The sequence below is a fragment of the Orcinus orca genome, chromosome 13, assembly GCF_937001465.1.
Source record: "Orcinus orca chromosome 13, mOrcOrc1.1, whole genome shotgun sequence".
Taxonomy (NCBI): domain Eukaryota; kingdom Metazoa; phylum Chordata; class Mammalia; order Artiodactyla; family Delphinidae; genus Orcinus; species Orcinus orca.
Genome location: NC_064571.1, coordinates 83,752,628 through 83,775,537, shown reverse-complemented (window position 1 = coordinate 83,775,537; position 22,910 = coordinate 83,752,628). Strand labels below are relative to the sequence as shown.

At 51.2% G+C, this 22,910-nt stretch overlaps 1 protein-coding gene and 1 pseudogene across 1 annotated transcript; both read left to right on the top strand.

The window, feature by feature from the left end:
* LOC105748241 (60S ribosomal protein L17-like) overlaps positions 1-22,910 on the top strand; it is a 191,992-nt pseudogene that overhangs the window by 105,115 nt on the left and 63,967 nt on the right.
* On the top strand, positions 6,637-12,247 carry C13H2orf50 (chromosome 13 C2orf50 homolog). The gene is given in 4 exon segments (XM_033437535.2): positions 6,637-6,695; positions 6,697-6,820; positions 9,433-9,602; positions 11,905-12,247. Coding segments are annotated over 4 exon segments (696 nt in total).

Below are 22,910 nucleotides of genomic sequence, written 5' to 3'. Positions count from 1 at the left end.
CAGCTGCCAGGAAGTTTGCTAAGAGCTTTACACATACTTTGGGACATTGCATGTTGCCGTGACCCTCTGGGGTGACTGCTGTTATTACCACCTTCCTCCGAGGGGGTAAGACCGGGATTGAGACAGGAAAACTATAAGTGGCACAAAGGGGATTGAGACAGTCTGCCCCATAAAGAAGCTTGCCCGACAGCTATCTGCAAACCAGGGCCTGATTCGCCAGCAAAGCTGCTCTCAGCATTGAGTGCTGGCGAGGGCAGGAGCTAGCGCTCGCATCCAGGTCTGACCCCTAAGTCCTTGCTCATAACCACCATTATTGTACCACCTTTCTGCAGGTAAAGTCACTAAGTGAATTTCAGACCTGATGCAAAATGCAGGAGGCATCCCATTCTAGTGCCCTTGTTCCCGGGAGAATTTACAAGATGCAAATGCAAACGCATCCTCTCTCCCCGGAGGGCACTAATCACCCATAATTCAGACGCCATGAGAGTCGGTAACCTGGAGCAAAGCACCTTTCTTCCACGAGCAGCTGCAGCATTTTAAGGGCCTTTCCCGGGCCCGGGCTCAGTTTGTGAAGTCTTCCGGGGACCCTTGTGATTTACAGATTCCCCGCTAATTTGTAGAACCAATGTGTCTGAGGCAGCTGTTGGCCTTTGCAGTAATTAAAACAAGGCTAATATTGGCAAAATAATAAGCAGGAAATCGTGAACGTTCCATCAGTAAACAAAATATTTTTCCACGCAATTTGGTTGTGCAGCCCGAAACTCTTGTATCCCCCAGCATTTGCTTCAAATATTCCTTCGTCCTCAAAAATCACTGTCAGATGTTTTCCTCTAACAAGGCTTCCCTGACTCCTTCCTTTAGAAAAGGACAGAAGATTCCCTCTTGGAGAGGGAGTAAAGAGAGGTCAGAGAACATGGGTCCTGGGAGGAGCTGATGCGGGGTTGATCCCAAGCTGCCCAACTTTCTGGCTTCAGGAGCGCAGGCAAGCTGTCGGAGCCTCTGTTTCTTCATCTGTAAGCTGGGGTGAAGACAAATCAGACACCAGCATGAAGCCACCCAGCACAGGGACTACAGGGGAGGCAGACGGATGAAGTGGCTCAGCCAGGGTCACACTGAGGGTGAGGCCGGAGCTAGGATGGAGTCGGCCTGACACAAATCCTGCGCTCTGTACCTGGCCAGGTGCTCTCTTCCAGAGCCCCTCCCCCAACCTGCCCAAGCGCTCCCAGCTGCAGCACAGCCCAGGTCAGAGACCACGTGGGAGCCAAGCCTGGAGCAGGCATGAGGTCTGCCAGCCCGGGCTCCTGGGGACACGGACCTGCGTGAGTCAGTGGGGGGCAGGGGGATAAGTCATGTGGACTCAGATGGGGGCTCGGAAGGCCAAAGCCAAGGCCATCTGGTCCACTATTAGAGTGTAGCTTGTCCCCTTGTCTTGGGAAAAAAACCAATCCTATGAGCCACTGACACCACGGCCCTTGGGCTGGAAGGCACCTGGGCTAATATTCAGACTGTAAGTACTGGTGCAGTTGTTAAAATACTGATATCCACCCAGAGCAACTGGAAAAGAGCTGCCCCTTCTCCTCCACCCCTCACCTCTGCACACCTGCATGCGGGAGGCCTCCAGTCCTTTCCGACCGGCCAGGCCAGGGCCCTACCTGTTGTTAAAGCCTCACCCCAGCCCTGAGCCACTGTTCGCCGAGGGCCCGCTGCTGGATTCCATCACGGACACCTTATCACACTCATTCTCACAGTGCCTCAAACCTGAAAGACGCCTGGCTTCTTTCGGGAGCCCTGGGAAGACTGTTGGAGAGGTACCTGGTGTTTCTAGGCCCGGCAGAGGATGCAAAGCTACAGACTGCCCCCTGCTGCCCCAGACGAGTATTGCAATCATCCCCAATTCGACTTCTTTCTCCTGAAACGCACTCAGCTGCCTCTTAGTGGGAAGTTACAGAATATAGAAAACAATAAAGAAAATAAAGACAATGGCCCAGAATAGTTTTTCCACTGCTCCCAACTTCCAGGAATCCAGAGCCTCCAGAGTAGCAACTACTTAGCTTCTTTTCTGCACAAAGTAAGACTGTTTATGAGGGACGCTGTTCCCTGCAAATAACAATTTAAGACGAGACCCAAAATGGCTGTCAGCAGGGGCTCTGGTCCCGGCACCACATCTCCTGCCCGTGTAAGCAGTGAGGGTGGTGATTTCTCTGAGCCCCCAGGCTCTGCACCCAAATCCAGACGTGATCAGCCCTCCGCACAAGGCTGTCACGATGCATCAGGGAGAAATGCAGGTGAGCACACTCTCAGTCCTGAAGTGCTATACATATGCTATTTTTAATGTAATTATCTATCAGGGAATATTTAAATGATATCCCAGAGCCTAGATTGGTATTGAAAATGTAGAGCGCCTAATTGCTGGAAATTTTCAAGGACGCTCCTGGGGAAAACGGGGGTAGTTAGTGTTAGGCAGCCATGTGGCACGAGCACAGAAGACTTGATACAGCAGGCCTGAGACTGCTGTCCTCAGAAAGCCTGCTCATAAGACTGGCCCTTCGCTGGTGTCTGGGACCCTGGATCTCGGGAGAGTTCCCTCCATCCCCTGAAAAGAACGGCTCACTGTGCGTAACCAGTTTGTGCCCCAATATGATTTAAGCTGAGCCCTTGCTTTCCTCCCGGGAGTCTGGGATTTGGGTATGTGCTAGGCAGAGGGTGCCTACGTGACAGCCCCCTGGGAGCTGAGTCTCCAAGGGGCCCCTCTGGTGGACAACGTTTCACATGTGTTGTCACGATTCGCTGCTGGGGAATTGAGCTCATCCATGTGGCTCGACCGGATGAGGGTTCTGGAAGCTTGCGCCTGGTTTCCTCTGGACTTCAAATCACGTGCCGTTTCCCTTTGCTGATTTTGCTTTGTTTCCTTTTGCCATAATAAATCACAGCCGTGAGTATCACCACAGGCTGAGTCCTGTGAGCCCTCCTAGAGGATCATCAACCTGGGGTGGTCTTGGAGACCCTGACACACCACCCGGCTCCCAGTTCTGGCAAGACCAGTAAAGGTGACACATTCAGGCCTTGCTGGAGAGCAACATTGAATCTATACACTGAATCTATACACTGAATCTATACACTGAAAGTCGTTAAAATGTCTGTGTGCTCTGACCCACAATCCCATTCTGGGAATGTGTCCTGTTGAAACAATTCAACAGAAAGAAACAGAGGCAGGAAGATATTCATCACAGCTAATGCCACACCTGAAAACAAAATAAATGCCCAAGAACAGAAAAAAATGGCTAAGTAAATTAAGGTATATCAACTCTAAGAAACGGATTAAAGTGAGAGGTATGAAAAGAGAAACACGAAAAGATGTTTCCGATAGGCTCACTTTTTTTTTTTTTTTAAGCTGCATACAAAATGGTGGGGACATTGACAGCAAGTATATAACAAGCAGTAAGATGGAAAGTGTTTTCAAAAGTGAAAGTGGTTGGGCTGGGTTGGATGACAAAGGGGTGTCGATTTAGCTGCAGCTAAATTACCTTTCATGATGCTGTCCTAGGAAACTAAGAAACTTTCTGGGGACTTGGTAGGAGCAGTTGGAAAGGTGTGAACCGTGGCCCTGAATCCTTTCTTTATTTTCACCGCCTTTTTTTTTTTTTTTAATTTATATTTATTTATTTATTTTTCAGTACGCGGGCCTCTCACTGCTGTGGCCTCTCTCGTTGCGGAGCACAGGCTCCGGACGCGCAGGCTCAGCGGCCATGGCTCACAGGCCCAGCCGCTCCGTGGCATGTGGGATCTTCCCGGACCGGGGCACGAACCCGTGTCCCCTGCATCGGCAGGCGGACTCTCAACCACTGCACCACCAGGGAAGCCCTACACCGCCTTTTATAAAGTCTTCAAGGTGTGTGCACGCAGGGAAAAGGGGATTAGTGTTGAGCCAACATTTTTATCCGGGTAAGGGAGGTGTAGCGGAGAAGAAGGAGGCCTGAAAGATGCAGACAAACATTTCCTAGCAGCACCCCTGCCTTCCCCGAGCCCCGCTTCTTCCGGCACCCCATCCCCACCCTCTCCTCCACTGACCCTCATTTCTGCTCCCTCCCGACGCTTGCTCAGCTCTTTAAACCTGCTCCAAGGGCTCCCCGCAAGGCTCTCGGGCCCCTCTGCCCTACCCCGCAGTGGGGAACTACGGTTAAGGACTCTCTCTAGACGGCCAACACGGAGGGGCGGAGTCTACACGAAGCGGGCGGGGCTCCTCGAGCAAGACCCGCCCCCACCTCCCAGCCCAGCGGGGCCTCCCCCAGCTTTGGGGACCTCCCCAGGTGCTGCTCCCACCTGGCCTAGTCTGCAGTGCCTGTCACTGGGCACACCTGAGCCCAGGCTGTACAGATCTACCAGCACTGCGGTTAAGGTCCTTCTTGGGGTTGAGATAAACCCGCTAAAATACAGCTCCAGCATCCCCCCAAATCCAGGGATTTTTGTCCTCTCTCAGAAAGTCATATATAAAGTAATATCACAAGTGGTGAGGTGTGCAAGGGGCAATGACTTTCTCTGGGACACCTAGCAAGTCACTGGCAGAACTGGGACTGGAACCCGGTGTCCTGATTCCATGGGGCTGGGGAGGTGGGGTGGAGGGTCGTCCCAGGCTGGGGCTCAGTGAGACCCGCCCAGAGGGAATCTGGGTGCTTTTCCAGGTCAGTGACTGTGGAAAGAAAATGTTCAAGCTGGACTGGCAGGTGCAATCTTTTCTCCCATCAACATTTTATTTTGGAAATTTCTAAACACATTAGAAAGTTGAGGGCTTCCCTGGTGGCGCAGTGGTTAAGAATCCGCCTGCCAATTCAGGGGACACGGGTTCGAGCCCTGGTCCGGGAAGATCCGACATGCCGCGGAGCAGCTAAGCCCGTGCGCCACAAGTACTGAGCCTGCGCTCTAGATCCCGCAAGCCACAACTACTGAAGCCCGTGCGCCTAGAGCCCGTGCTCCACAACAAAGAGAAGCCACTGCAATGAGAACCCCGCGCAACGCAACGAAGAGTAGCCCCCGCTCGCAGCAACTAGAGGAAGCCGGTGCGCGGCAACGAAGACCCAATGCAGCAAAAAATAAATAAATAAATAAGTTTATAAAAAAAAAAAGGTTGAAAGACTGGTACAGTGAACATCCACATACCCATCCCCTAGATTTACAATTAACACCTTATTGTATTTGCTTTGTTGATAGCGATCCATGCCTCTACCATCGATCAGTCTGAAGTAGTTTCTAAATAAATTTTAATTTTTTACAACCAAGCCCCATGGAAATATTCAGCCTCCCCATACATCAGGCACTTGGTCATCCTGGACGCCTCCTGCTGGCCTTCTTGGTCCTGTTCCTTGTCTCTGGAGCATGTGGCCAGGGGACCCGGGCCAAGGTATCTGAGCAAACTGCACGGCTGTTCCAGGCTGTTCCAGGCTGTTCCAGGCTGTTCCAAGCTACTCTGTACCACAGTCCGCAGTCAGCCTCATGGGTGGTTTTCCACATAGCAGGCACTGTGCTCTCAAAATGCACTCACGGGGCCCCTTCCAGAGGTTCCAGGAGGTCAGAGCCGCCACTCCTCAGGCACAGCAGGGACCTGTCCTGGTTGTGCTGGGGTCACAAACACCCAAGAGAGAGCAACCGCCAGGGAAGCCTGCTTCTGGGCCCCAAGGGTTTTCAGTTCATCTTTTTTGGAGACAAACTTCAAAGTCACCAAATGCCAGCCATTCTCATCCCAGCTCTGGAGGAAGCACAGAGGGAGGAGGAGAGACAGGGTCCCAGCCCCACAGCCTCTGCGTTTACTCTGATGTCCCAGCAGGTCACACCCGCTCAGTTCCTTCCTCATACAAGTGCTGGCAGCTCTTTGTGGCCCGGCGGCTCTCACCCCGTCTCCTCCACTCCAGCCCTCTACCAAGGCCAGCGTGGGCTCCACCACCTCCTCTCACCTGGACCACGGCCACGTCACCTCACCTGCTCGTCCTTTCCTGATCTTCTTTGCCCTGCGGCTTGAAGGCAGCAATGTCCCCATTGTGCACGAGCTCTCGACACAGCTCCAAACAGCCCGGGGCCCGGGGCCCCCCTCCAGCCCCAATGTCACTGCTCAAATACCAACGTTCTCTCTTGCATCCAAGCTTTTGCATTTGCCCCAGTTTTTCCACCTGGTAAATCCTTTTCACCCATGAAGACCCAACCCCTTGGCACCTCCTTCATGAGAGCAGGATCCAGAAGAGGTGCCCAGGGCGGGGCACGCACAGGAGGGTTGGTGTGTTGCCTGCATCTGTGCACACTGGGGCGCTTCATGCTCCCTCCACGTAGCAGGGCTGTGTGTGTGTGTGTGTGTGTGTGTGTGTGTGTGTGTGTGGCCATCCGCCCCAGTATCTGCTTCCCAGTCATGCAGAGGTGGGAGCACCATGCCCAGCTGGGTCAGCCCACCGAAAAGTTTCATGGGAAGAACCATGACTCTGCCAACACACAGCGGGTAAGAAGGAGCTGAGAGCCCCAGAAGTGTGGCGTGCCCGGGGCAGAAGCCACGGGGGGTGGTGTCTAAGGAGGTCCGAGCAAGAGAGGCCTGGGAGAGGTCACACGCATGCACACACGCACACACACGCACACACGCGCACACACACCCCTGCACCCATGGGAAGCCACCCCACCCCTGGGCTCCAGAGAACCACATCAGCTGGGTACCGACAGCCTTTTCTCCTTCTCTGCCCGGGATGGGCCTCTGGTGGGCAGGAGCCCTGCTGGCGCCCCCCAGGCCCCGACGGCCGCGCGGGCGGCCCTGGGAGCTGATGGTGTGCAGCGGGGCCAGCTGTGGAGGGTCTAGAGGCCGGACGAGGAGCCAGCGGCGCTGGTGCGGACCCTGCCCCCGCCCCCCAGAGGCACCCCGCACCTAACTCAGGGTCTAGGAAGCTTCTGGAGAAAGAGAGACGAGAGACAGGGGTGAGAGGGAGTAAGCCAGGTAAAGGGCGGTGGTGGAAAAGCGCTTGGGCTGCGCGGGGGGTGGGGGGGGGGCGGAGAACCTGAGCCGGGGAAGGTGAGGGAGCCCAGCCTTGGGCAGACTCAACAGAGTGAACAGCAGGGCCCGGCAAGGGGGGCGGGGCAGCCGCACCTGGTGCATCGGGGAGCCCATCAGCCCTTTGCAATAAGCCCTGCAGCTGGAGCTCACGGGATAAAGTGCACCGGCGGGTAGGGGGCAGCCATGACGCCGTGGCGCCTGGGGCAGGATGCTGGCCCTCTGACCCAGCAAAGGACGTGCCTGCAAGCATCACTCAGTCCAGAAGTTCCTAGGAGAGCTGCCGTGTCAGGCAGCCGTGGCGGGCAAGACGGGCCTGGTCCCGGCTGCACGGAGCCCTCACTCTCAGGACAAGGCAGCCAAAAAGCAACAGAGTCACAAGGAGCAAAGTGTGGCTGGTGTCAGGAGGAAACGGACTGGGCAGAGTGCACGCCTTGTTTTTCCAGGAGCTCACAGAGGCCTCTCTGAGCAGGTGGCATTCAGGCTGAGACCTGAAGTATGAGAAGGGGCCACGGAAGAGTCTGGTGTATTTAAAAAAAAAAAACGCCACCACATAAAGAACGTGCATGTGGCCAAGGCGGTCAGTGAGGGGACAAGAGCCGTAGGAGGAAACACCCACGCACTTACTAAAGTCTAGGTACTTTTTTTCAAATGTCATGAGACGCCCTGGAGGGTCTTAAGCAAGAGGCTGATGTGACCAATTTACAGTTTAAATGACCAGGCTGGCCGCTATGCTTAGAAAGAATTGAAATGGTGGGCAGGGGTGATGACGTTTAAGAAACTGGGGACAGCGGGGCGAGTCTGTGGTGGCCTGAGCTCGGGTGGAGGAAGTGGAGCTGGAGATCTGTGGAAGAACGCAAGGAATGTTTTGGTGGTAGAATTACGACAATTGCTGATGGATTGGAGAGAGAGAGAGAGAGAGAGAGAGAGTGTGTGTGTGTGTGTGTGTGTGTGTGTGTGTGTGTGTGTTGGGGTATAGGGGACATGTACAAAGACAGGACCGTCTAGTGCCATTTAATTTTTCCAACTAATAATAGAATAAAGGAAGTTTTCTTTTTGAAAAAAGGAAAAAGAAAAATAAATTACTCAGAAGAACAGTACAATGGAAACCATGAAAGAAGAGTTAAAATCCTAGGGAACAGGGCTAGAAGATCCAACATACCTTCAAACTGAGCTCCCCAAGGAGAGAATGGGGGACATGAACTACTTGAAGAGAAAATGAGAACTTTCCAGAACCACAGAAATACGTGAATGCACAGATACTGGAGGATGTGCTCCACAACCACAGGAGGGAAAACAAGGAAGGAAGGCACAGGGCCCAGAATGAGGGGAATCCCAGCATGGTGGTCCTGGAGAGCAGCCAGCCCCAGGGAGGGAGAGGACCCAGGGTCCCAGGGCTCGGGCTCTGGAGAAAATTTTTTTTCGTTTTTTGGCCGTGCTGCGTGGCCTAGTTCCCAGACCAGGGATCGAACCCAGGGTCCCGGCAGTGAGAGCGCCAAGTTCCAGCCACGGGACTGCCAGGGAATTCCCTGGAGAAAACATTTAAAAGAAATTGTTTATGACCTGATGCATTTGATTGTGTGGAAAATAATATTGAGAGGGAGCCTTACAATTTATTTGGAGAGTTTGGAATCAATGATCAGTACATAGAAACCTAAGATAATCAGGGAAAATGTCATTATTAACGCTAGAAAAAATTCTAATCTGCACAAAGAAAGGAACGGGGATCATATTATGCAATAAGTAGTATAATTAGTTCATCAATGAATAGGATTTATATAATTAGAAGGATATAAACCATACATATCAAGTGAACCAACATCTATAATGCAATGATTTTGGGAGAAATGGGGAAGAAGAAAGGGTGAAGAATGCTAATTCATAATCTCCCCTAGTAGAAAGCCAGTAGGTAAGCTTACATTTTTAGGACCTCAAGAAATGGCAGTGCACGTTTATTCTTTCAGAATATGGAGGTGAAAGGCTTGAAGAAACAGCTAAGAAACTGACTCTAGGTTGTGGGTCTCGCGGGCTCTGAGGATTGGGGCAGAGAAACCTGCTTTTCTTCCAAGTCTTACAGAATTGTTTGACTTTTAAAAAATAGATTAAAAATTAAACTACCAGCACAGCTGACACCATTTTTCTCATTGTCACTTTCCCTCCCCCGCCCTACCTTCCTCTGCCACATGCACTGGAAGGTTGCCAGGCTTTGGGGAAGTGAAAACTGGTTTTTCTTCGCGAAATACTGGCAGATACCCCAGCAGACCCCGGCACAGGGTGAGCCAGCATCCGGGTTCCTGACGCACCTGCTACACCCTCTGGCATCAGAGTTTCCACTCCATTGAAATGTGTGCTCATTTTACAGGCTCCACCAGAAACACTTGTTGATCCTTGGCATCTGTTCCACTTACTGATTTTAGTTCCTCCGTGATGTAATCCATGCATCCGTGGCAGCAACTGATTCCTGTGACCCGGGGACAAACATGGTCAAAATGTCGCAGGGAGGGCTCACACTGCCGCCGTGTTTTCTATCCAGGGGTCAGAATTGGAGTTTCCTGCAAGACTATAACCCCATGGTAAGACAAACCACGTTCCTGTCTGACATACTTGCACTTAGAATGTTTATTTATTCATCTAATGTTTATTGAGGACCTACTGTGTGCTTGATGCGGAAGTGTACAGAGACCAATAAAATACAACCTTGTGTCAAGAAACTCGGGGTCTGGTGGGAAAGAAAAGACTTACGTATTTAGAAATTACTTTTCCCCAGTGTTTCTTGATTTTAGTGAGACGAACCCATTGGAAACGACAGGCATCAGCTGCTGAAATGTTTTCCTTTGCCTGAGGGTGTCCGCAGTGTAGAGTGAGGTGGGGTTGGCGCCACAAAGAGAATGAGTTTGGGTGAACACGCTTTGTAAACTAATTCCCTGTGTCTAATATCACCACCGCCAGTCCATCCTCCACCAGAGTGATTTTCCTAAACTGCAAAACTGACTATATCTCTCCCTGGCTTAGAATCCTTCAGTAAATCTGCATTTTTCAGGATGGTTTACAACACTTCCCATGATCCAACCTTGCCTCCCTCCCCGGCCTCCTTGCTCACCCCACGGTGACCCACAGGTTTTTTTTTTTTTTTTGCGGTACGCAGGCTTCTCACTGTTGTGGCCTCTTTCATTGTGGAGCACAGGCTCCAGACGCGCAGGCTCAGCGGCCATGGCTCACGGGCCCAGCCGCTCCGTGGCATGTGGGATCTTCCCGGACCGGGCCACGAACTCGCGTCCCCTGCATCGGCAGGCGGACTCTCAACCACTGCGCCACCAGGGAAGCCCACACAGGCTCTCTTTTATCCATGCCTCTGTGCATGCTGTTCCCCTGCCTGAAATTCCCTTCCCACTTTGTCAGCCTGATGGCCTCCTATTCATCCTTCAAGACCCCGCCCGAATGGCTCCTTCTGAGAAATCTCCCCTTCCTGAGCAAGCATGACCAGACCACTGTGGTCTTCACCCACTGGCACATCGAATAAAGATGGCTTCATTACTGCACAAACACCCCCAGCACCCAATAACTATTTAGCACTCAGTTCACGTTGGAGGAATGAACAAATGGGAGAAGGAATCTGGCTGTATAAAGCGTGGTTAGAGGCCAGATTGGAAGCCAAGCAGTGTAACAAGCCAACCAAGGTGGTGGCCACACTGGCCTGGCCTTTGTGGGCTTTAGGGAAGGTTTGACATCTGTATGGCTGGCCTTGAGGGGTTGCCGTCTGCCCTGCGATCGAAGATTGAGTTCATGGGGCCTGAATTCCTACCCTGAGCCCCTGGCCCAGGCTCTCAGGCTACAGAGCCTCTCCCTGCCCCAGGCTGTGTATGAGCAACCTGACCCCTGAAACCCTCGGCCCGCCCAGACGATGGGACCACCTCAGCGTGGACTTCGCCGGCTGAGAGCCCGGATCCTATTTCTTAAGACTGGTCCTGTCTCTTATGTTTGACACGGGGCAGCACAAAGTTAACTCTAAACAAGGGCAGGGAAGGCTCATCAGATTCGTCCTAACTCAGACATTTACTCACTCCTCCATCCATCAGTTACGGAAGTCACCAGAAAGCATGTCCAGGGCAGCACCGCTCCTAAGACCCCAAAACTGGAAACAAACCCAAACGCCCCCGTGGCAGAACAGATAAATAACTTGTGGAGGATTCACCCAAATCACACGGCGGAATACCGTTTAGCACTGAGAACCAAGGGCCTGCCACCACACACGGGAACACAGGTGAATCTCAGGAACACATCCTTGAGAGAAAGGAGCCAGAGGGAAGAGACCGGGACCTGTTTAGGTAGAGTTCAACACCAGGCAAAACAAGTCAAGCCCAGGTCGCCCTGGAGGTCGGGGCAGTGACTGAGGGGTTAAAAGGAGGCATCTGAGGTGGGTCTCGTTCTATTTCCTGGTCCAGGTGGGGCTGCACGGCACTCATCGCGTGGGCACTGGTTGAGCTGTACAGTTGTGACTGGTGCACTTTTCTGTGTGTGCGTTAGATTTCAAGTAAAAATCAACCAAAAAACATGGCGTCCCCACCACGTGTGAGGCGGTGTCTTAGGCCTAGGGGTGGGGTGGAGGGGGTTTAGGGCGTGGTCCCTCCCTCAGCTGGCCAAGCATCACGGTGAAGGGGTCCTGGAAGCACCTGTGTAGGGAGCCCTGGGTGCAAGGAGGAGGGAGTGTGCATCTCTCGGCTGGAGAGTTGAGTCCCGGGTCCGGAGCGGAATCTGGGGTCGGATCACCCAGGGGATGCTTCCTGCAGAGGCCATCTTCTCCCGGCTCCCTTCTCTTTCCTGCTCAGGCCTCTCCTGTTTTCCCACAGCCGGTGACCCTAACAGTCCCCTCTCCTCAGGGCAACAAGGAGCCCCGGGAAGTTGCTGGAGTGCGTGCCTCTCTTCTCTGACATGGTCCCCAATTCCACGAACCAGGCTGTGGGCAGCAGGGTGGACACGCCCCTGGGGAAAGCCCACATCAGCCTGGACTTCTCCTTTGTGGAAGGAATCCGGAAGAAGGAGCTGGAAGACGAGCTACAGCCCATCCAGGAGGAGGGCCAGGCGGGCCTGCCCCCCGCGGGTGTGGGGCAGCGGGGACGCTGCTGTGGGTCCGGCACCTGTGCCCCGGACAGCACCCCTGCATACAGCCGGGGGTCGTCATCTCTGAGCCCCACGCGAGCCTTAAGAGGCCTCCTGGCTCATCTGCGCACCTGACATGGAGAGGACTCAAGAACCTGCCTGAGGCCATATAGCCGGCAACAGTGGGGCTTCCCTAAGGGTCAGGGCCCCATGAGGGGTCAGGAGCGCCGTCCACTGGGCTCGGATCCTGTTGACTTAGCAGCTGCAGCCTTGGGCGCGTTGCTGGGGCCTCTGCGCCACCGTTTCCCCACCCGTAGCATGGTGTGTTCGTTTCCTGTCACTGCTGTAACCAGTGACCACAAGCTGAGAGGCCAAAACAACACATACACGTTATCTCGCGGTCCCGGAGGCCAGAAATCCAACGTGGGTCTCACTGGACTGTACTCAAGGCGCTGGCAGCGCTGCACTCCTTTCTGGAGGCTGGAGGAATCTGATTCCTCACCTTCTCCAACTTCGGGAAGCTGCTCACATCCCTTGGCCCATGGCTCCTTCATCCTCAAGGGCAGCAGCGTGGTATCTTCAAATCTCTCTTCCTCTCTCCCTCCCCCACCTTTAAGGACCCTGTGATTACACTGACTCACCCTGATCAGCTCATGGTCCTCAATGTAATCACATCTGCAAAGTCCCTTTTGCAGGCAAGGTGACATATGCGTGGTCCCATGGACACCTTTGGGGAGCCACTTTTCTGCCTACCACGTATAGGGATAAAATGGTACATTTTGGGGCTTCCCTGGTGGTGCAGTGGTTGAGAGTCCACCTGCCGATGCAGGGGACACGGGTTCATGCCCCGGTCCGGGAAGATCCCACATGCCGCGGAGCGGCTGGGCCCGTGAGCCACAACTACTGAGCCTGCGCGTCCGGAGCCTGTACTCCACAACGGGAGAGGCCGCAACGGTGAGAGGCCCGTGTACCGCAAAAAAAAAAAAAAAAAAAAAGGTACATTTTGTAGGGTTGTTGTGAGGATTGAATGAGTTACCCTGGGTAATTGTTTAGAGCAGTGCCTACAACAGGTATGAGGATGTGTTTGCAGAGGACGGTCCTCTCTCAGGAGGGAGAGCTCCATGCTGGTGCAGTCACCCGGGGAGGATGCGGGTCCTCAGACAGGGGCTGCTGAGAGGGTCGGGTCTCCGGTGAAGGTCTCCATCTCCTTTGTTACCCGTGTAATGGTCAGGGTGGTCAGAGCGAAGCTAAAGCCAAGAGCGGGGAGCCTGCCTACAGGGGACCTGAGTCGAGGTGGTGCTGGCCGCCGTCACAGGTTCCCTGGATCCATCCATATCCTCTGTGCTGTGGGGCAGGCAGAGAGGCACCTGGACCTGGGCTCGGGCCAGAAAGGGAAGTAGGGAGCCTGGGGTCCAGGTGACGCTCACATGAGCAGTGCTGGCCCAGGGCCTTGAAGGAAGGGGACACTTGCTAAGTGCTGGTCTCCTTCCGCTCCCAAGGGTCGTGTTGGCAGCCCAAGAAAACTTTACAAAGGAACTGTTTTCCAATCTGCAGAATCCTTGATCGCCACCAAGAATAGGTCCTCAACGTTACCAGGAGTTACTCAGGACGCACTATTTCCACACAACATAAAGCCCACCCCACTTCACTGCCAGCCCTTGACTCCTGCAAAGTGTAACGGAACAAACCAGGCCTGATTCTGAGCCAGCTGGGAAGAGACAAGGTCACCCATGACAGGACACAGCCCTTTGCACTTGGACCTGGAGGATGCAGCCTCCTTTTTCAGAGTCTGAGACAGAAGCTGGGTTCCCTGTCCAATCTGAGATCACATGCCTGGGCAAAAGTCAGTGGTCAGTACAGTCAGGGTCAAGGTCACATCGTGGCAGCATCACAGGACGACAAGTGTCCCCCCTTGGACTGGGCTGGTCCAAGACAGCTGCTGTGGCTCCTTAAAGACTCTATCTGCATTTTTGCCATAAGGATGCTCCATTTTATGTTTATGCCCAGAAAAAAACCAAAACAGCACAATAAAGTTATTTCCATTAGAGAGACAGGGTCAAAGCAAGAGGTATTCTGGGAACTACCAGGAAGTGAGAGAAATCGAGGTTAAACATCGATGCATATGCCTGCCCCGGGAGGGAAGGCAGGAGGCCGCTGGCTCACCCTTCCTGGAGCACGGCCACCCAGAGACGGCGCGGTGTACTGCGCACAGACGCCGTGCCTGGCACATCACCCAAATCGCCTCCTTGCTAAGTATCATTGTCACCATCTGAGAGATTTGGAAACTAAGCCAAAGACTTCATTCAGTCTGGTCTGGGTCCCACAGCTTGCAAAGAGTTGGGATCCCATCTCACGCCATCTCCTCTCCAGGCCTCCGTCTCTACCTCGACGGGGGAGGGGAGACCGATTCCTAGGACATCCCCAGCTCAGGGCTCCGTGCTCGGAGCATTCGGTGAGCGCTGAATCACACAGCTGTGGGGGCTCTTTTAGAGAGTTGGTACAGTCATGCAGTGGGACACACCAGCCCATTTCTTGCTCAAAGGTCCACATGGAGCTGGGGCGCAGCCAGACTTGGCTCCAGGCTTCGGACTGGGTTCACGTCTGTGCACCTGTCTCTCGTGCTCTTGGACCAACAGCTTCCCGGGCATGCGCTTCTCATGGCACGTCACTACAGCCCAAGAGCCAGACCAGGCAAGGCTTCCGTACACCCCATCCGATAACGTTTATTGGCCAAAGAAGTCACGTGGCCAGCCCCAGCCTCACTAGGGCAAGAAAGCATACTTCACCCCCAGCGGGAGGGTCAGAGGGCAAACACCTGACCAATTCCACAAGCTTTGGACAAGAGTTTTCTGTAAGACACATAAAACAACATCTGAAATAGAGCCCTGGGTCTCCGGCTGCATGCAAAGTCTTTGGACTGAAAGGATCCCAGACCTGGTCTGTCCAGACTTGGACGAGCCCTTCTAGAGCCAAGCACCTGCTCCTGTTTCTGCTCCAGCTTATGCCTGACCCCACCCTGGGGCTGGGGACCCTGGACCTCTCAGCCTGTGGGAGCTTAGACACCAGGTGCAGACTGATGTCTGTCTGTGGCCCCGACGCCAGCCTCACGCCTCGTTTGGGCCAGAGCAAAGGAGGCTGGATGCAGCAAGCCTGCAGGGTCAGCCCCAGGCAAGGCAAGAAGGGGCTTTATCAGCAGGTAAATGGGGGCATCTCAGAACCCAGGGGCTAGGAAGCAGCAGGTTCTAGGAAGGACTGGAATCGGGGCTGATGAGCCATAGCGAAGCCTGAAGGCTTCTTTCCTCCATTTGTATCACTGCTTCTCTGAGCACGCCTGCCTCACCCTCCTCTCCATGGCCAAACCAATATCCCTGCTTCCATGTGATTAAAAAATGACCACTGTTCAGGGAACACCAGCCCAGGGCGCCTTCCTGTGCCAGAAAGTAAGGAAGTGTTCAAAACAGCGGGGAGAAATGTCAAAGGGACAAAAGTGCCCACCTGAATGGGCTCCCACGGGCTAAATTTGGGATAATTTGAGCATCTAAGTGACGTTCATCCCTGACTGCACCTGTGAGAGCTAAAGCCAGTGCCCACAAATCCCACCCGAGAACAATGCTACTAATACAGCATCAACAAGTTCATACCAATAATTTTTAAAATTTTAAGTAGAGGAAGAAAAGCTCTTCTCAACTGAAGAATACAGGAGAAATGATATAAACAGAAAATTACCATTTTATAGCTAATTGATTTAAGCAAGAATCCATAAAAGACGCTGTAACCACTGGGTCAGAGAGTCTTAGGGAGCGGCAGGTGGTGAAATCTGGGAGATCCCACCTTAACCAAATACTTATTAAATGTAACCTCCCCATCCTAGGCTGTTGACATCATGAGTCTCCTGGTGGGACCCACAGAGGCAGAGACTCGCCAGGGGAGAGCTCCCAGACACCTCACACAACCTGAGGGCGACTGAGGAAACACCAGGTTCCCCTCAAGACATCAATGTCATAAAAGACAAAGGACAACTGAGGACGTGTTCCAGATCAAAGGCGACCTGTGTTTAAGGTTGTGACCAGCTCTGAAGGACACTTTGAGACTAAATATCAGATGATGGACTAAATATCCGATAACACGAGCTGAGTATTAGATAATAGCACCGTATCAGCGTTCAGTCTGCACAGGGTGATAATTATATCTGGGTTAGGTAGAAGAACACCCTCGTTCCTGCAGGATGTATGCTGAAGTATTTGCGGGTAAAGCCACGTGATGCCTGTTACTAACTCGAATGTGGTTGAACAACAACAACAAAATGTGGGTGGTGTGTAAGTCGAAAGACAAGTAAAGCAAAGGTGGATAAAAATGTTAGCAATTGATAAACTTCAGTGAAGAGCATATAGGTGTTCATTGAACTATTCTTGTAACCTTTCTACGGGTTTGGGGATCTTCAAATCAAAGCGGGGGTGAGGGGAATGGCCATGACCAATGGCCCCTGAGTTGAAGGCTTCCCTATTGAAGAGCCGGGGTGAGAACGGACCACTGGGACAGCGGTCCCGAATGGGACAGTCAGTCAGCGCTTGATGCCAAGGTCCCTGGGAAGGTATTTCCAGACCTACTTCAGTCAGGGAGCTGCCCTGCTCCAGTCAGCTGTGGCCCTGGGAATGGGGTCAGGTTCATGTGACAGGCTGTGTCCATGTAACCGTGTAGAGGGCAAGAGGCAGCGTTTCTTTCAGATGAGGACACTTATTATGGGCTGCAGAGATATCCCAGTGGGTGTGCACTGAAGAACCGCCCCCCCATCCTAGCACTCCCCACCTTCCTGAGGATACAGAGAAGCCCTGGAGATCAGCCATCATGCTAGTGCGATGTCCCAGCTGGGACGTGGGGGCTGGGACCCGCACACCTTCCTACGGGGCCCACACCTGACTCCACCTCGGGCCACTCTCCGCCACTGCTTCAGGAGCAAAGCCAGTGCCCACAAATCCCCAAAACGTTTTGCTAGTTTGCACGTGGTAGGGAACTACCATATTTTGAGCACCAACTGTGTATCTCTCAATAACCTTATGAGGTGGGTATGGTTACCCCCATTTTAAAATGAAGAAACTGAGGCCAAGGAGAGTCAAGGGCTTGCCCAAGATCATACAGCCTGTAAGGGCCATGCTGGGAGGGCAGCAGAGGTTTACGCGACACCCAAGTCCTATACCCCAAGTCCCGGGTTTCAGAGACATCCCTCAGGCAGCCAGCTCTCCCAGAACAGCAGGGGTGGGCTGGGCCCCAGGCTGAAGCAGGTCTCCTACGGCTGGTCCTGGGGCAACAAGATAAACAGAGTCCAGGACGGGGGGAGGGACAAGAAGGAGCCACAGCCGTGTGGCAGGACTGGGAACCCCCAGCCAGGACCACCTGGAAATGGGAACAGCCTCCTTGCTTCAACAGGTAAGTGGAACAACTTAATGAACGTCAAACACCTGGCACACAGCAGGCACTCAGCAGATTCTAGGCACATGGATAGCTGTCACTGCTGCTGTTGGTAAGTCTCTGATGCTTGTAAGATAGCTCTTTGCTTCAAAATAAACAAATGGGACCTAATCAAACTTAGAAGCTTTTGCACGGCAAAAGAAACCATAAACAAAACGACAAGACAGCCTGCTGATTGGGAGAAAATATTTGCAAATGATGCAACGGACAAGGGCTTAATTTCCAAAATGTACAAACAGCTCATACAACTCAATATCAAAACAGCAAACAACCCAATCCAAAAAATGGACAGAAGACCTAAATAGACATTTCTCCAAAGTAGACATACAGATGGCCAAAAAGCACATGAGAAGATGCTCAACATTGCTAATTATTAGAGAAATGCAAACCCAAACTACAATGAGGTATCACCTCACACAGGTCAGAATGGTCATCATCAAAAAGTCTACAAATAATAAATGCTGGAGAGGGTGTGGAGAAAAGGGAACCCTCCTACACTGTTGGTAGGAATGTAAATTGGTGCAGCCACTGTAGAAAACAGTATGGTGGTTCCTTAAAAAAACTAAAAATAGAGTTGCCATATGATCCAGCAGCCCTACTCCTGGGCATAGATCTGGAAAAGATGAAAACTCTAATTCGAAAAGATAAATGCACCCCAGTGTTCATAGCAGCACTACTTATAATAGCCAACACATAGAAGGAAGCTAAGTGTCCATCGGCAGATGAATGGATAAAGGAGATGTTGCATGCGTATATATATATGATGGAATACTACTTGGCCATAAAAAAGAATGAAATAATGCCATTTGCAGCAACATGGATGGACCTAGACATGATCATACTAAGTGGATTAAGTCAGACAAAGACAAATAGTATATGATATCACTTATATGTGGAATCTAAAAAATAGTACAAATGAACTTATTTACAAAACAGAGACAGACTCACAGACATAGAAAACAAACTTATGGTTCCCAAAGGGGAAGGGTGGGAGAAGGTTCTGGAAGCTGTTCCTGAGACACTCTTCCTCCTACCTGCTCCTCGTCCTTCCAGTGATCCCGCACTCCGCTTAGCACCTCGAAATCATGATTAGCTGCCTAAGGAGGAAGATTCTGTAGCTTGTAGTCGAACCCTCACTGACACACTCTTCTTGGCGGAGACCCCTTCTGGACCCCTCAAAGTTCCAGAACATTCTGTTATCTCCCGGGACTCTGTCTGGGTGGCTCATGGGACTCATTTTGAATTTGCCACAGAGAGTGAGCTCCCAGGCACGCAAATCTGTGACTCGAAGAAGAGTGATGTTGACTCTTTCGTTCCCGAAGGCTGTGGTGAGAGCGGGGTGGGCTGCTCTCAAGGTTACTTGATTTTTATAAGATGGTGCGACAGGATCTTCCATGCAGCCAACTGTCAGGAAGCCACTCCTGCCCTGAGTCACTTGGCTGTCTTTGAAGATGAGCTGCACTTTAAATGGATGTCAGGCCTGCAAACCGGTCCAAGTGGACCATTTTTCTAGGTTCCACATATATGCGTTATGCGTTAATAATACATATAAGCGTTATGCATATATGCGTTAATATATGATATTTGTTTTTCTCTTTCTGACTTACTTCACTCTGTATGACAGTCTCTAGATCCATCCACGTCTCTACAAATGACCCAATTTCGTTCCTTTTTATGGCTGAGTAATACAGAGACACAGATGTAGAGAACAAACGTATGGACACCAAGGGGAGAAAGTGGGGGGAGCTGGTGGAGGGATGAACTGGGAGATTGGGATTGACATGTAGACACTAATACGTATAAAATGGATAGCTAATAAGAACCTGCTGTATAAAAAAATAAAATAAAATTCAAAAATTCGAAAAATAAATGGATGTCAGGGAGTGGCATTTTGAAGTCATTGGGTCCATTACACACGCAGCAGAAGTTTGGCCAAGTAATCAATGTTTACAACGGAGTCCTACAGGGAGGGCAGTCACCATTCTCAGTGCTCCAGCCACTGCTTCTCAGCCCGGTGTGCATTTTATATATATAAAAATGTATGTGGGGATGTACAGAGTGCATATGAATATATATATATATATATATATATGTCTATTATGGACTGAACTGTGTTCCCCCAAAACTCACATGTTGAAGCCTTAACCCACAATGTGATAAAATTTGGAGACAAGGCCTTTAAAGAGGTAATTAAGGTTAAGTGAGGCCATAAGTGTGGAGCCCTAATCCAATAGGATTGGTGTCCTTATAAGAAGAGAGAGAGACACCAGGGCTGTACACACGGAGGAAAGGCCACGTGGGGCCACAGGGAGAAGACAGCCATCTACAAGCCGAGGAGACAGGTCTCATCAGAAACCCATCCTGCTGGCACATTGACCTTGGACTTCCAGCCTCCAGACCTGTGAGAAAATAAATCCCTGTTGTTTAACTCACCCAGTCTGTGGTATTTTGTTAAGGCAGCCCAAGCAGACAAATATAATACACACACACGCACACGCACACACACACGCACACGAGTGTCCTGAGAGGGCAAAAGCAATGTCATCTCAAGAGCAATAGGCACGTCCAGTCCCAGTGAGACAGGCTGGGACCTGGGGCCCTTTATTGGAGAGCTTGCAGCTGGACAAACGTCTCCTTGAGCAACAAAATACAAAGACACTTTAAGGGACCAAAAATAACTGCATGCTTGTGCAGTTGGGGCAGAGTATGAACAGTAAGATACAAAAAGGCCAAAATTCAACTGCCACTTCTGAGGTGCTGGGGGCAAAAGCAGGGTTTCACGCATGACCCCTGCACACAGCACCACCAAGGGGGTGTGCACACCACCTAAGCCACCCTTCCGGTGCGACCCACCAATCTGCTGGGACCCATGTCCCAGTAAAGCCTCGCCTGAATTTCTCATCTGGCTTCTTATTGATTTCTATTGCTTCAAGAGTCCCAGAACCCAGATCAGTAACACCAGGACTAGATCTAGTCCCGGAACTCGGGCTCCTTCAACTTTCTGGAGCTCAGAATCTGCACATTCAGAGTCACAGCACTTCGTGCACATCTTCTCTTTTGTTTTTAAACTTTTTAATATGGAACATATTAAACCTATGCAGAAGTAGAGAGTCTAGTATAATAATCCCCCATATACCCATCACCAACTTCAAAAATTCTCAGCTCATGGCTCTTCTCGTTTCATCTACATCCCCACCTTACCACCCAAAACCCCGATACTTTGAAGCAAGTTCCAGATATATTATTTCATCTGTAAATATTTCAAGATCTCTAGAAGACAAGGACTAGACCCACTGACACACACACTTTGTTTTCCTCTGAAAGATTTCTTTCTATGCATCCCATTCTCCCTTAGACGTGGAGAAAGAACTCAATACCTTCTGGGTTTTCCCAGCGGGTGGGGATGACGGCCAAGTGCAGGCTGGAGGATCAGGGACGGAAGGTGGGGCAGACAGAGGGAAAGCCTCAGATGCCCTGCTGAGGTTCGCAGCTCAAAACCACAATCAAGGTGTCCACTGAAGGAAAAACACACATAGTAAAAGTTGTGAGTTAAGCTTTTTTTCTTTCTTGGTTTTTGAAATGATTTTATTTTTTTAAATAGATCTTTATTGGAGTATAATTGCTTCACAATACTGTGTTAGTTTCTGTTGTACAAAAAAGTGAATCAGCCATATGCATACATATGTCCCCATATCCCCTCCCTCTTGCGTCTCCCTCCCACCCTCCCTGTCCCACCCCTCTAGGTGGTCACAAAGCACCGAGGTGATCTCCCTGTGCTATGCGGCCGCTTCCCACTAGCTATCTGTTTCACATTTGGTAGTGTACATATGTCCATGCCACTCTCTCACTTCGTCCCAGCTTACCCTTCCCCCTCCCCATGTCCTCAAGTCCATTCTCTATGTCTATGTCTTTATTCCTGCCCTGCCACTAGGTTCATCTCAATATCAAAAAAACAAACAACCCAATCCCCAAATAGGCAGAAGACCTAAATAGACATTTCACCAAAGATGACATACAGATGGCCAAGAGGCACATGAAAAGATGCTCAACATCACCAATCATTAGAGAAATGCAAATCAAAACTACAGTGAGGTATCACCTCACACCAGTCAGAATGGCCATTATCGAAAAATCTACAAACAACAAATGCTGGAGAGGGTGTGGTTAAAAGGGAGCCCTCCTGCACTGCTGGTGGGAATGCAAAATGATACAGCCACTATGGAGAACAGTATGGAGGTTCCTTAAAAAACTAAAAATAGAACTACCATATGACACAGCAGTCCCACTACTGGGCATATATTCTGAGAAAACCATTATTCAAAAAGAGACGTGAGTAAAGTTTTATTTGGAGACCTTATTGAGGACCATAGCCTGGGAGACAACTTCTCAGATGGCTCTAAGGAACTGCTCAGAAGAGATAAGGGAGAGCCAGGATATATATGAACTTTTTTGCTGGGAAAAACATGTAGTCAAGCATCAAAAGATTACTGCTAAGCACAAAGAACAGACATCTCAAGTTAATGATTTTAGGGCATTTCTCTGTACAGGAAGATGCAAGAATCTGGGGTCATTAGACGTTTTTCCTTAAATGTGCATCTTAACTAGCTAAAACGTCAGTAAATCCAACGCACAGAATGCTTCCTGGTTTTCTCCACCCTGAATTCCCCTCAGGGCACACTGGTGGTGGGCAAGTGCAGTGGCTAACAGGCTTGATCCTATAGAACTGGAACAGCAGGCAGCATTTTCTTCTTTACGGTGGTTTCTGGCATTGCATTTTTGTGACTTTTCTGTTTCGTTGTAACCTTGACTCAGTACCTATACCATTTTGAGCCTGAAAATGCACCCCCAGTCCCTCAGTCTAAGTTACCTTCTTTTGTCAATAGAAGTCTATTTTTACCTCCTTAAGAAAAAAAATCACTCTCAAGTGCAATTCTCTGGAGGGGAGTGTTCAGGGTTAAGGACCAAGCCCTCAGGAAGGAAGCCTCCTGCCCTTGGGGAGGACACGTCCCCACTCTCGGCTGGAGAAAGCGCGGCCCCGCAAGGGCTGTTTCTCCGTATGTAAATCGAGGAGGACGCACAGAAACTAAGTTGGGTCGTTTTAAGTTTTTACCTCTGAAATGCTTAGGGAGAAAAACAAAGAAAAACACTTTTCAGGAGTGAAAAATCCCAACAAAATGGCCCATTGCCCCGTGAGCGGTGCCCCTTTGCCCTCCTGCGGTTCAATTTCTGCCCATCCAACCCGTGGGAAAGCTAGAGACGTCGCCCGCAGGCTCAGGACTGCACGAGTTGGTTTAACACGGAAAAGTGAATCAGCAGCGGTCAGATCACGCAA